General features: G+C 43.0%; 1 protein-coding gene across 1 annotated transcript in view; it reads left to right on the plus strand.

The window, feature by feature from the left end:
* Positions 1-14,291, plus strand: part of LOC140493578 (coiled-coil domain-containing protein 192-like) — a 70,489-nt gene that overhangs the window by 35,964 nt on the left and 20,234 nt on the right. The window contains exon 4 of the mRNA XM_072592159.1: positions 1,368-1,499. Coding sequence (XP_072448260.1) covers positions 1,368-1,499 — 132 coding nt within the window. The remainder of the gene's footprint in view (positions 1-1,367; positions 1,500-14,291) is intronic.

Consider the following 14,291-nt stretch of genomic DNA (forward strand, 5'->3'; position numbering starts at 1 on the left):
CCCAGTGTGGAGCCCTGTCCCAGTGTGGAGCCCTGTCCCAGTGAGGAGATTTTCTATAGACAGTCTCATTTAGGCTTGGCTGTCTCCATTCAGCATTCCTATAGTTCAGGCAATAATTAGCAAAGAGCAGATTCGGATATAAAAATGAAGAAGAAATTTTAATTCCTCCTGAACAACTCTCTGGCCAAGAAAACTAACATTTTCTAAGCTTGAAGTTTCATTCAATTAGTTTTTAATAACTGCCTTAAACTATGAAAAGAAATATAAAAGTTTTCCTTCCTGACTTTTTAAATCTATTTTGATACCATCTTTCTTTCCTAATCATTTAGTCTTGTGTTGTTGATTTGAATTGACTGCTCTAACGCTCCTTGCTGGTTGAGGGTCTGTGTGTTTCAGTAAAGATTTGTCAATTTGACTGTTTAAGAAGATCCAGAAATATTGAAACTAGGAACCAGAGTGGGCCACATGACTCCTTGAGCCTGCTCCACTATTAAGTATGATAATTGCGCTCAATATCCGAATCCTGTCCTCCTCCCATATCCCCTGGTGCCTTTAGCTATAGGAGCTAATGTTTTGGCCTCAACCACTTCCTGTGGTAGTGAATTCCAAAGGCTCACCATCTCCTAAATGACTCAACCTCTTCACATACATCTGTCATCCCATCCCAGGAATCAGTCTGGTAAACCTTCTCTACGCTCCCTATAGAGCAAGAACATCCTTCCCCAGATAGGGAGACCCAAACTGTACATAGTATTCCAAGTGTGACCTCATCATTGCTTTGCACACTTGCAGCAAGACATCCTTATTCCTGTTCTCAAACCTTCATGCTTTGAAGACCCACATCAGTTTAGCTTCTCTACTGCCTGCTGCACCTGCACACATCCTTACAGTGAGTGGATATATCTACTGCTGCCTGCCTTGCCTCCGATTACTTGGAAAGTCTGGTTAGCATGGATTTCTGATTACCTCAGGCTCCATTACAAACAGGTAGGTGCTGCCATTTGTGTAAGCTGGTCCTGGATAATAACTCAGTGTTGCAACAGGTGATTAAATCCGCTTTCAGCATTGATTTGGACATCATATTTCATAGTAACCGTTCAGGAATTATTGTCAATTCGCTAAAGTAACCTCTGCATTTAGCAGAGACTTATGACTTGAGATGGGAATAAAAACCTACATTATGGCAAAGCCTACTACAGCAGACATCGCGTCTTAACTCATTCCACATAAACGGCCACAGATAGGCTGTGACAATCTTTGACTGGAATCCTTATTAATACAAATGAAATCAGATAATTCTAGAACATGGAGTTCTTCGACCAGAAAGAAAATCTAACGCTTGTGTTTATTTGCTGTTTACATTGCAGCTGGTTGAAGTGGAAGAATGCAGACTGCAGCTCAGTGAGCAGGTCATGTGGCTGGAAGAGCGACTAGAGGTCATGAGAAACAAGATAAAGTCTGCAAGCTTTTATGAGGAAACGATTTGTGTCAAAGAGAAGGTATGCAAAGCATTCCTCTTGATGAAATTTACTAATCTTTTAAAGATGCATTTTACAATAAAGATTTGGCCATCAATTTCAAAAATAAAATTCTGAGCAATCCTGCAAGAAAGGTCAGTGAAATATGGGTTGGATCAATCTGTAATGCAGAGAATTCACACATATACCTGCTCGGAAATCATTCAAATTTAACTCCTTTAGTTTTCTGCAAACTGGAAAAAAACTAGAAATCAGGTTCTCCTTCTATAAAAGAGGGCATCTTTGGGATGTACATCTACAAATGGGGTGGCATGGTGGCTCAGTGCTTAGCACTGCTGCCTCACAGCGCCAGGGACCCGGATTCAATTTCTGCCTCAGGTGACTGTCTGTGTGGAGTTTGCACATTCTCCCTGTGTCTGCGTGGGTTTCCTCAGGATGCTCTGATTTCCTCCTGCAGGCCAGGTGAACTAGCCATGCTAAATTGCCCATAGTGTTAGGTGCATTAGTCAGGAGGAAATGTTGGGGAATGGGTCTGGGTGGGTTACTCTTCAGAGGGTCGCTGTGGACTTGTTGGGCTGAATGGCCTCTTTCCATACTGTAGGGAATCTAATCTACAAATGCTGCTGTGTAGCGATGTGGTAGGAGGAAGTAGATGGGGATATTTGTAAGAAGGCCCAGGACAGACTGGCTCTTGGTGGGTCAAGGTTTCAGATGCTGCCAGCAGTGGATGGGTCTGAAAAGTACCAGCTCTGGTCAGCACACTGGTTTCTCAATTTCATTCCCCATCACTGGCTATTTTCATTCAGGTGGGATTCAGATCCCGCAACATCCTTCAGATTGATGCTCGGAGAGCTCATTAAGAGCCTGACAGAGGGAGATCTGGAGAGGTCATGGATCACATGAGTTACACACAACCCTTTTCAGAATATCTATAGGGGAACACCAACAGAGGATCTGGGACTTTCTTCAAAACTCTCTGTACCACCAGAGCCACTGACTGGTCCAGCTCACCTTGAGTATGGTTTCAGTATGACTGTGTGACTGGCTATGAGCCTCCCCATAGAAGAGCCCAAGTTCTTGCAGCTGTCAGTCACAGGGGTGAACAAGAGCTGAACGGACTCCCTCATTCTCGCTCATTTACATCGAGGGCCGAAGGGCCTGTACTGCGCTGTAATGTTCTAATGTTCCCTTAAGCCTGTACTGCCTTAGAGATTTAGGATATGACGGAACGCATTATCTGCTTCTGTTCCAGGTAGACCCTCATTTGTATTGACCCCATTAGTTCCTGCACCTGTGCAGGGTATGTCTCCTACTTCTGGTGAAGGGATTATGCCCGCAACATCAACTCTCCTGCTTCTTGGATGCTGCCTGACTGGCTGTGCTTTACCAGCACCACACTCTTGACTCTGATCTCCAGCATCTGCTGTCCTCACTTTCTCCTAATCTCCTACTTTGTCAGCTGCTCCTTTGCCCTGGTGATATGTTTATCACCCAGGAGCACCCCATTTACCACACACACAAAGTCTCATCTGGATGATATGGAATATTCAATGGTGCACCTGTGAGGTGTGGTAGTGCTTTTTCTGTTCCTTGCTGTTGCTCCTGGACTGCAGCTTGGGACAATGAGAGTCTCTACACATGGATGGATACACCTCCCAGAAATTTATGAAGAGATCATGACAGCTCGACTTGGAGAGCAGAAATCTACACATTGCTGAGGCTACCCAATGGGAAACCAATGCTTGGCTTGGCATTCGGTGAGACAGGGTGGATGCCCGCTCCCACTCATTAGGGACAGTGCTCTGATCGCCACCTACATCCTGACTGTCCAGTTCACCAGGCTGACTTCCTCCCAGTGAGTGTTCCTGGCTATTTCCATTGCTCAATTGACTAATAGGAATTATAACCTTCTCCACTTGGGCCCTCTTCTGCACAGTTCCCCTTTCTCCTTCAAGAACAAAGTAGAGCCAGGTAAGGCATTGCTGTCCTTCTGGCCAACATTATCTCTTTGACATTAACAGTTATATGTCCCCTCACTGACAAGTATCCAACAGTACTGTGGTTAGAAGTCCATCTGATGGGCCTTTACATATTTGTTGTTATTAGGATTACACTCTAAATATTCTATCTCTATCCTTGCTCTGCAGCTGCTAATTGTAACTCCATTTCTACATCAATCAAAGGCTCATCCTCATAAATATAATTTCTATTGAGGGCATGGAACTGATCATGTTCACGTTCCCCATTCATGATCAGAAAATTTATCCTCTCAAAAAAATCTATCCGTCATCAAGAGTTACGGGGAAAGTGGATGTAAGGAATGTTGGATCAGCCATGATCCTATTGAATGGTGGAGTAGGTTCGAGGGACTGAATGGCCTCCTCCTGTTCCTGTTTCTTATGGTCTTACCTCAGTTAATAATGGAATCTTGCAATGTTGAAATCCTCAAACCCATATCCTCCCATTCTCTGATCCACTAAATTGGTTCATTGGAACATTGCCTCAAATGTTTTGAATTCACATCTCACAGTGACCTTTCCAAATGTGACAAAGCATGCATTTTAGTCTGCAAGATGAAAATATAAACTTTATAACAAATGAAAACTTTTATTGCAATGTATAAATGTAAATGGTTAAATTAAAACAATTATTGAGTATGAAATGAAGTTATTGGGTGAAGATTACTTTCAGAATCTTGAAAGTAAACCTATTTATGATTTCATTATATAGAGTGCACAGAGAAAGCCTTTTGGCATTATGGAATTTATTGGCATCTTATACATTAATAACATGAAGTTTGGGCTAGTCTCTGCAAGTGTTTGCAAGATGAAGTCATTGAAGAATTGGCTTTGCTCCCTTTTGAAAGGTTGCTCAGTTGGCTTTGTCCCTTTTACATTTTATTTCACTCCACTACAAAATTAATTTTTAACTATGTTACAGTGAACAAAATGTACACAACTGTATAATTGAGCATTAACAATGCATTGAACACATGAAATTCTGTAAAGCATTCTACCAAGTCAATGTGTAATCCAAGCTCATGTCCCTGAAAACTAGCACTCGTCAGTAGTTGAGTCTAGAATGTTAGCTGCAAAGTCAGTGACCTTGTACTGAAAACAACAAATGCTGGAGATCACAGCGGGTCAAGCAACATCCATGGAGAGAGAGAGAGATCCAGCTAACGTTTCAGGTCCGATTCAATCAGTGACCTTGTCTGCTCAGTGAGAGCTGGAATTGTGTTGCTCTGTTTAATTGCCAAGTATTGTTTAAAATTCCATTTATTTTCCACTCATCTTGAAAGTACTGGAAACCAACCATCACCTGAATACATGTGTTGAAATATAACATAAATCACTGCTAGCATTAATTTACCCTGTGAGATATGCCAGTTATAGTTTTAGCTTGTATTCAACAATATTTGTATTGTACCAATTCAGAAACAAATACAGCACATCTGTTCAGTTGTGAGTAAGAACAGCCCACTATTTCACACAAGTGTTGTAGAAATTACTTAGGGTTGCATAGTATTTTTTTGGAGGGGTGAGTGTAGACCTCAATATCAAGACCCTTTGTCCCTTTTAAACCTCTGATTTAAGAATTGAAGGTTTGAAGAAATTGATTTCTGACATGAGGTGATGCTCATGCCAGGAAAGGGATGGAGTTAACATACTGACTTTTACATTCACGTCAGTTTGAAGAAAGGAAATGGTGAAGACACAGGTAAGCCTTCATGATGTGGAAAACTGCTTTCTTAGTATTTTTAAGTTGTATTTCATCTTGAGAAATTTGGAAACTATGTTTACAGAAACATCTAACTGCATTTTTAAAAATAATCAATCAGCAACTTGTGGTGTAATTTTTTTAATAATATATTTTTATTAAGAAAAAATAGATTTTTAAATATTACAACAAATACAAAACAATGCAATTCAAAACAGTACAAAAATGGTACAGAAGCACAGTCTTCCGGATCCTTCCCTTTTTTAAGGATAAGTGAAATATTGGCCTCTCTCAGAGATGGTGGGAGACAAACATGACTGTATGAATCATTAAACATATTCAGCATCGGGCCTGACAGTATACTTATAAATTCCTTATATAATTCACTGGGAAGTCCATCAGGACCGGGCGCCTTTCCACTCTGAAGTTGCCTCACAGCTTCCTGCACTTCTTGCTCTGATAATGGGGCATTGAGAAAGGACTGTTGTTTGGGAGTCACACCTGGGAGCTTCAGATGTCTCAAAAAGGATTCCATTTTGGCCTGCCCCTCCTCACAATTCTCAGACTGATATAACTTAGAGTAGAATCTCTGGAATGCCACATTAGTCATTTTAGAATCACATGTTAGGTTCCCAGACCCTTCCCTAATCGCTGTAATGGTTTGTGGGGCACTTCTCTTTCTGGCAAGGTATGCTAAGTATTTGCCTGGCTTGTCACCAAGCTCGTATAACCTTTGCTTTGCAAAAGCCAGCTCGTTTGCCGTCTGCGTGAGCACGGAATTTAGTGTAGACCGCAGTGCCGTAATCCTCTGTAGTTTGACCAATTAGGGTCTGTCAAAATAGGTCTTCTCAGCTGCCTTCAACCGTGCTTCAAGGAGACGTTGCTGCTCACCCTTCTGCCGCTTCCTGCTGGTGGAATATGAAATAACTAACCCTCTGGCATAAGCTTTGGCAGTTTCCCAGAGAACAGATGAGCTATCAACCGAGCCTATGTTGATGTCTAGGAATGCCCGAAATTCCCTAGAGAAATACTCCACAAACTTGCTGTCCATGAGAATAAAGGGGTCCATTCGCCAGTACCTTGAATCCACTGTAACATCCTTAATTTTAACCATGAGGTACACTGGAGCATGATCAGAGATGGCAATATTCCCAATCGTACAGGATGCCACCAGATCCAGGGTTACCGCAGGGGTCAGAAAAAAAATCAATCCTCATGTGACATCTATGCGGATTAGAGAAAAATGTGAAATCCCTACCTGGAGGGTGGAGACACCTCCAGACGTCCACCAACCCTAATTCACCACACAAACCCAATAACTATTTAGTTTGTGCAGAGGGTATTGAGGGACCTTTAGGCAACCTGTCTACTGTTGGGTCCATGAGGCAGTTAAAATCTCCCCCTAGACTTGAGACTTATCAGTTTAGAAAAATAATCGACCAAGAATTTAAGAAGATGAGCTGGGGGACAATAAACATTTAAAATGCCAGATTCTTCCCCATTTATCAAGGCTTTAAGAATTACAATCCTCCCATATGTGTCTTTAACACATTCCAACAATTTAAATGAGAGATTTTTCCTTACCAATATAGCCACTCTCCTCCTTCTGGTATTAAATTATGAAAAATAAATTCAGTCAAAGCCATTCTGCTGTAATTTCAGATGCTCCTTGTCATCCAAATGTGTCTCCTGTAACAAAGCAATATCCACCTTCTCCTTTCTAAGACTCAAGAGTACCTTCTTCCTCTTAATTGGTGAGTGACTTCCCTTGATATTCCAGGTGCACCATTTAATCAAATCATTAGCCATAATCTTCTGCAATTACATTTAAATTCCAGAGAGGAGGAACCTGAACCACAAATTGCTGAGCCTTAGTGTCGCATGGTCCATCAAATATAAAAACTACATAAACTAAAACCACTACATTTAACAAACATACAAAATTATTAAAAATAAAAAACAAAAACCAGAAAGCAAACCAATATATAAAGCGCCAATAGCGCTGAGTAGGGGAACTCAATCCCTGCCTGGAGGGGGCAACTACCCATCCCAAACTGCCCATAAATAGGCATCTAACCATCTCAACCACCTTCACTTCTCCCAGCTAAGCCGCATCGCAAGCACAAGCTAAAGAGAATAAACACCCCATAGAATATCAATATGAATTTTTTTTAAAATTTCATAAAAAAGGGGAATAAATACCCTACCCATCCTTTGGTATATCCTAACTTAGAAATTTAAAATGTACATCTTAACCACCGCCAGACATAGTTTGAACCAAATTATTATCAATAGAGGAAAAAAAAGGGGTAAAACAAAGCTCCAACCGGATTTCCTCCATTTCTTTTACAGAATGATAAACATATACCCAAACAACAATATTTATATAAACTACAATTATTTAAATTAGGTTAGTTTGTCCACAAAGTCTCTTGCCTTCTCCCATATGTCAAAGAGATGCATCGATCCATCTAAGGTGATCCGAAGCACTGCCGGATATCTCAGGGAGTATTGAATCCCAAGCTCCTTCAATCTTCTCTTGACACCATCATACGATTTTCGTTTCTGGATCACTGCCGTTGAAAAGTCCTGAAAAAGCATGATCTTAGACCCCTCGTAAATTAGGGCCTTTGGATCCTTCCCCTGGAGTCTGGAAGCCTCCATGACTCTCTCCTTATCCCGGTAATGATGGAACCGCATCAGGAAAGGACGAGGGCGTTGACCCAGACCCGACCTCCGTGCTGCGACCCAGTGAACCCTCTTGATCTTCAATCCTCTCATACCAGTCTCCAATTCAAGGAATTTTAGCAGTCAATCTTCAACAAATTCCGCAGGCCACTCACCTTCCTTACCCTCAGGCAGGCCAATGATCTGAATGTTTTTTCTCCTGACCCTATTTTCAAGATCATCCACTTGGTGATGCAAATTACGAACCTGTGTCTTCAGGGCTTGGGTCTCTTCCTTCAATGAACTGGCATCAGCTTCCATCACTGTGACCCTGTGCTCCACCTTATCCGTCCTCTTCTCCAGGTCTCCCAGCTGCTGCTCATACGTCTGCAGCATGAGAGAGACTGGAGCCAGCTTCTCTTCAATCTGTTTCCCCAACATCTCGCGAGATTTCGAGAGCTGGTTCACCAGATCCTGGAGAGTAATCGGCTCTGAGGCTGCTGCAGGCTGAGCTGCAGGCCCGGCCTCAGATGCCCCTCCTCCCTTTTTAGGCATTTCTGGACAGCTGAAAATACAGGTAAGGCAATTTTTAAATGTTTCTTGGGGCTCCACAGTCTTTCCAATGCCCCAAGAAATCCTGATGACCTGGGTTGGGTGGGTTAAAGGGCCGTCCTGCTTCTGCTGTGATGCGAAGCTCTGCAGTGTGATCTTCTCAGATCGCCGCCATCTTAGATCCCCGTGGTGTAATGTTTTTAAAGAGAGGAAAGTGGAATGAATACTCACTGTGCTTCAATATAGGGTAACTATATTGTAAGCTCCTTTACACATACTTCACATCCTGCAAGAACTTGTATTCGAATCAAATAGACATTAGCTGTCTTCATAAGACAGGAATAGGCCATTCGTGCCCTTGAGCCTCCTCCACCATTCAATGGGATCATGGCTGATCCGATGTTCCTTATGTCCACTTTCCCGTCCTATCCCCAGAGCCCTCGATTCCCCAACTGATCAAGAATCATTCTATCTCAGCCTTTCATACACATTCAGTGTCCCAGCCCCTACTGTTGTCTGGGTGAGAGAATTCCATGGACAGTCAACTCTCAAAGAGAAAAAAGCATTCTCCTAATCTCAGTCTCAAGCAGGAAATCAATGCTGTTTATACTTTGTCTTCTAGTTCCAGTCTCCCTACAAGTTTAAAAATCCACTTCGCCTCCATCCTGTTAGGTGCCTCAAAATCACATCTGTTTCAATAAGCTCACATCTAATTCTTCAGAATCTAATGAGTAGAAGCCAAACATACTCGATCATTCCTCCTCCCTAGACGTCAGTCCAGTGCTTAGGAATGGCTCAGCGGTTAGCACTTTTGCCTGATAGCATCAGGGATCCCGGTTCAATTCAACCCTTGGGTGACTGTCTGTGTGGAGTTTGCACCTTATCCCCGTATCTGTGTGAGTTTTCCCCGGGTACTCTGGTTTCTTCCCACAGTCCAAAGATGTGCAGGTTAGGTGATTAGCCATCCTAAATTGCTTATAATGTGCAGGCTAGGCGGAAATAGGGTTAGAGGGATGGGGTGGGTATGGGTGGGGGATGCTCTTTAAAGGGCTGGGGTAGACTCAGTGGTCTGATGGCCTGCTCCCATTGTGTAAGGATTCTGTGAACTGTCCCTGCTTCTGACTGAATACAGTACTATTGTCTAACTAAGGTCCTGTATTTCTGTAGCAATACGTCCCTGCATTTATATTTAATTCGTAGGAAATGTTTGCCTTTCTAATTACTTGCTGTACCTGCAACCTTGTGACTCGTGTACAAGGATATACTGAACCTTCTGAGCTGTAACGTTTCACAATCTCTCTCCATTCAAATGGTGTGCTGCTTTTTGATTTCTCCTGTCAAAGTGAGCAAATTCACGTTTTTGGTTCAAGGATAGAGTGAACTGCCAGAAGAAATGGTAAATGCAGGTACAGTTACAACAGTAAAAAGGCCTTTAAATAGCTACATGAATCACAGCACAAACTGAAGGAACATCTCATCTTCAAACTGGGCACTTTATCGCCTTCTGGACTTAATATTGAATTCATTACCTTCAGTCCCATTCCTTCCCCCTCTTTCAGCTTTACTTGTTGTATTCTTGTCACCGTGTCCTCTCTCCCCTCCCCCTGCCCCAGTGGGACTGTCTGTCCTTTCCCAGTCTGGCAGTTAGACACACTATTATTCTGCCATTCTCACATTCCGACCATCTAACCTACACTGTCGGCGGCCCCTCTCCCCCAGCAACTTCCCCCTCACGACAGCATAAATGCTGACTCTCCACACTTCACATCAGCTCTGATGAAGACTCATCTAGGCTCAAAACCTTAGCTTGCTCTCGCTCTCCATGGATGCTGTCCAACCCACAGTGATCTCCAGCATTTGTTGTTTTCAGTAGTTCAACACAATCTCATGGCCTGCTATATCCCCAACTGTACCATTAGCATCAAGCCAGAGGATCAACCGGGTTCAATGGAGAGCGCAGGAGGGCATGCCAGGAGCAGCACCTGGTATATCTAAAGATGAGGTGTCAACCTGGTGAAGCGACCAAACAGGACTACTTGTGTACCAAACAGCATAAGCATCAAGTGACAGCAGAGCTAACGGATCAGATCTCAGCTCTGAAGTCCTGTTATATCCAGTCGTGCATAGTGGTGGACAATTAAAATAACTAACAGGGGTTAGCAGGCTCCACAGTTATCCCCATCCTCAATGATGGAAGAGCCCAGCACATCAGTTCAAAAGATAAGGTTGAAACCTTTACAACTATCTTCAGACAGAAGTGCTGAGTGGAAGATCCATCTCGGTGTCCTCCAGTGGTCCCCAGCATTGTGGATACCAGTCTCCAACTAATTCGAGTCACTGCACGAGATAACAAGAAACGGTTGGAGGCACTGGATATTCCCAAGGCTATGGGCCCTGACAACATTCCAGCAACAATACTAAAGACGTGTGCTCCAGAAATTGCCGCTCCCCTAGCCAAACTCTTCCAGTACAGTTACAACACTGGCATTTACCTGACAATGTGGAAGATTGCCCAGGTATATCCTATAAACAAAAATAGGACAAATCCAACCTGGCCAATTACTGCCCCATCAATCTACTCTCAACCATCAGTAAAATGATGGAAGGGATCATCAACAGTGCTATCAAGCAGCACCTGCTCAGCAATAACCTGTTCAGTGACACCCAGTTTGGGTTTTCCTATGGCCACTCAGTTCCTGACCTCATTACAACCTTGGTTCAAACATGGACAAACATGTTGAATTCCAGAGGGGAGGTGAGAGTGATAGCCTTTGATATCAAGGCTGCATTTGACTGAGTATGGCATCAAAGAGCCCTGGCAAAACTGGAATAGATGGGTATCAGGGGCAAACTCTCCACTGGTTAGAGTCATACTTGGCATATAGAAAAATGGCTGTGGTTGTTGGAGGTCAGTCACCTCAGCTCCAGGGCATCGCTGCAGGTGTTCCTCAGGGTAGTGTCCTCGGCTCAGACATGTTCAGCTGCTTCATCAATGACCCTCCCTCCATCATAAGGTCAAAAGTGGGGATGTTCACTGATGATTGCAGAATGTTCAGCATCAATCACAACCCCTCAGGTAGTGAAGCAGTTCAAGTTCAAATGCAGAAAGTTCTGGACAATATTCAGGCTAGGATTGTCAAGTGGCAAGTAACATTCATGCCACACAAATGCCAGCAATGGGCCTCTCCAAAAAGAGAATCTAACCACTGTCCCTTGACATTCAATGGCTTTGCAATCACTGAGTGTAGATAACAGTATGTTTGATGGTCCAGACTCAATGAGATGAAGAATCTGTACTGTACGATTTCATAATTCTGTAAGCTGATTTAAAAAAACCTCAATATTAAAGGGATCACCTAGTAGAGCACAACAAACAATTTAAATGTTTGCCTTGGTTAGAAACCAGGAATGCTCTTGTAGACCCCACATTGCAGGGAGGCAGGCATTGCCAGATGTCTCATTCACCAGATGGGGGAGCTAGAAGTATGTTCTCGATGTGTAATCATCTCTTCCATTAGCTTGTCTGGAATTCATTTAGTCAATTGGCCTGTAATTTCCCATTCTTACAGAAATATTATTTCTAAAGATCAGCTGTCTACAGCCCATGGCAGAGCCCAGCAAGCTATTCAAAATAAGAGGAACTGACCCATATACAAGAGACTCCAGTGATAAATTTGATAATCCCTACAGACACTGCATTTGTTGTAATGTAATGCAGGTTGCATGCCAACTTTGTGCTGCTTGATGTTTGAAATGATCCCAGTGATCAACCCGGTTCTAACTGTTGACTGGGTGGATATTTCAACAGGGGTCCAATACCATGATTAGTTAGCACCACCACAGTCTGCACCTGTGGTGAGGAATGACTGCATTGTACTTGGAGCAGGTGCTGGCAGTCAGGAGCTGTGTCATGCTGATTGAGGGTCAGCGCTGTTTTCAGATGCTGCAAATGACCCTTCCTGGAGGAGTTGGAAGGTCAAAGAGAAGTCGTGTAGCTACAGTGGACTAGAAGGTCTGCTAGGTTCTTGTTCAAAAGTACTGGGAGCAATTAACCATAAGGGTCAATGCCAGGAGTCAAGATTTAAGAACATGGAAGCATTGTTGCAGGAAATTCATTGGCACAACACAAGTGGTCAATGTTGATGACAGTATCTTCAAATGGCAGGTTCCAGAAACCGCATCAGAGCACATCTCAACTCATCACATCCCTATTAGTGATTTACCTACACTCTCTATCAATCCCCAGCCCAGTTATACTTTCTTCCAAGCTCTTCCATCAGGCAGAAGATACAGAAGCTTAAACACACGTGACAACGGGTTCAGGAACAGCTTCTTCCCTGCTTTAATTAAACTGCAGAATGGATCTCTCTAACTTCAAATAATGTTGGTCTTGCTTGGTGCCCCTCCTGTGTAGCTGTAACCTTGTGTGACTTACTTTGTCAAAACACCCTATGATCTGTATGCTCTTGTTTGTTATGATCTGTCTGTACTCCTCACAGAACAGAACTTTTCACTGTACTTAGGTACATGTGATAACAATAAACCAAACCAAACCAAATCATACCGAACAGTCAAATGTTCTGTCACACCCTCAAACACTTAATATTGCTGGTATTGTCAAACCCATGTCTCATAATTTTTACATTCTGCCAATTTTAACCTAATTTTTCAACTCAGGCAGCCATAACATCCAAACTGATTGTGTGTCTGTCACTGATGCAATGCATTCTCTCAGGTACAGCAAGGTATGCTCATTAGTGTACACAGTAGGAGCTCAGTGGAGATACTGGATTAGTGGTGCTGGAAGAGCACAGCAGTTCAGGCAGCATCCAAGTAGCTTTGAAATCGACGTTTCGGGCAAAAGCCCTTTGAAGCTACTTGGATGCTACCTAAACTGCTGTGCTCTTCCAGCACCACTAATCCAGAATCTGGTTTCCAGCATCTGCAGTCATTGTTTTTAGCTCAGTGGAGATAGCAGTTCATAAACTCTCTGGCTATTGCTGAGGCTATGTCACCAATAAAAGAGTGGAACCTATGAAAGGTGACAGTTTGATCATATTGAATTCTCCTCTTATTCTGTCACCCCCTCATCCCAGACCATTTTTGGATTTATATGCTATCAGACGTGTCAGTGTCAATCTGTTAGTTACTCCCTATACACATCAGAACATCACCTTTGTGCTTTCTTCTTTCAGACACTAACTTGCCAGGCTATGGAGTAACAGCATGACAACAGTAACGAAGAAGAAGTACCATCAGGCATCTGCTCAGAAAATGAAACAGCACATAATTTAGGGAATAGCTTCTGGGTGGAATCTGTACAAAATGTGATGCCAGGCACAGGGGAGAAGGATAGTACAAGTGCTAGTTCATCAAATGGCAAAAATTGCAGATGAGTTCTGCAGCAAAAACTCAAAGGAGCACTTCATTGAGGATGCCAACAGGAGAAGCTGAATGTTACATCTGAAAGAAATGCCTGGTGCATTGGTGAATCTGCAGAAAACCTGCTGTTGCTGTTAAGAAACACGGCAGAATTCAGCACTGACATGGCACAAGATTCTGTGTAGATCTTGGAAGCATGGACAATCATGGAAGCAACGACCAACTCCATCTGCACAATGGACCGATGTTCCTTCTAATTTGTGTTTGCTATGTTTAACAATTGGTTGCACTTTGTGGTCCCTTTAGGATTGATGTGTGGCCACGTTCAAGCACATCTTAAACAGAACACTACTTCTGTACATCTGGTATGTTCCTTGCATGGTATGTTGCTGGATGGCCACACACCGACACAGCCACAAGAGAAATTGATGGATACCCAAGCATGATACAGTGTCTGGAAAAACAGAGCAGGTCAGGCAGCATCAGAGGAGC

The sequence above is a fragment of the Chiloscyllium punctatum genome, chromosome 2 (genome assembly GCF_047496795.1).
Source record: "Chiloscyllium punctatum isolate Juve2018m chromosome 2, sChiPun1.3, whole genome shotgun sequence".
Lineage (NCBI taxonomy): Eukaryota > Metazoa > Chordata > Chondrichthyes > Orectolobiformes > Hemiscylliidae > Chiloscyllium > Chiloscyllium punctatum.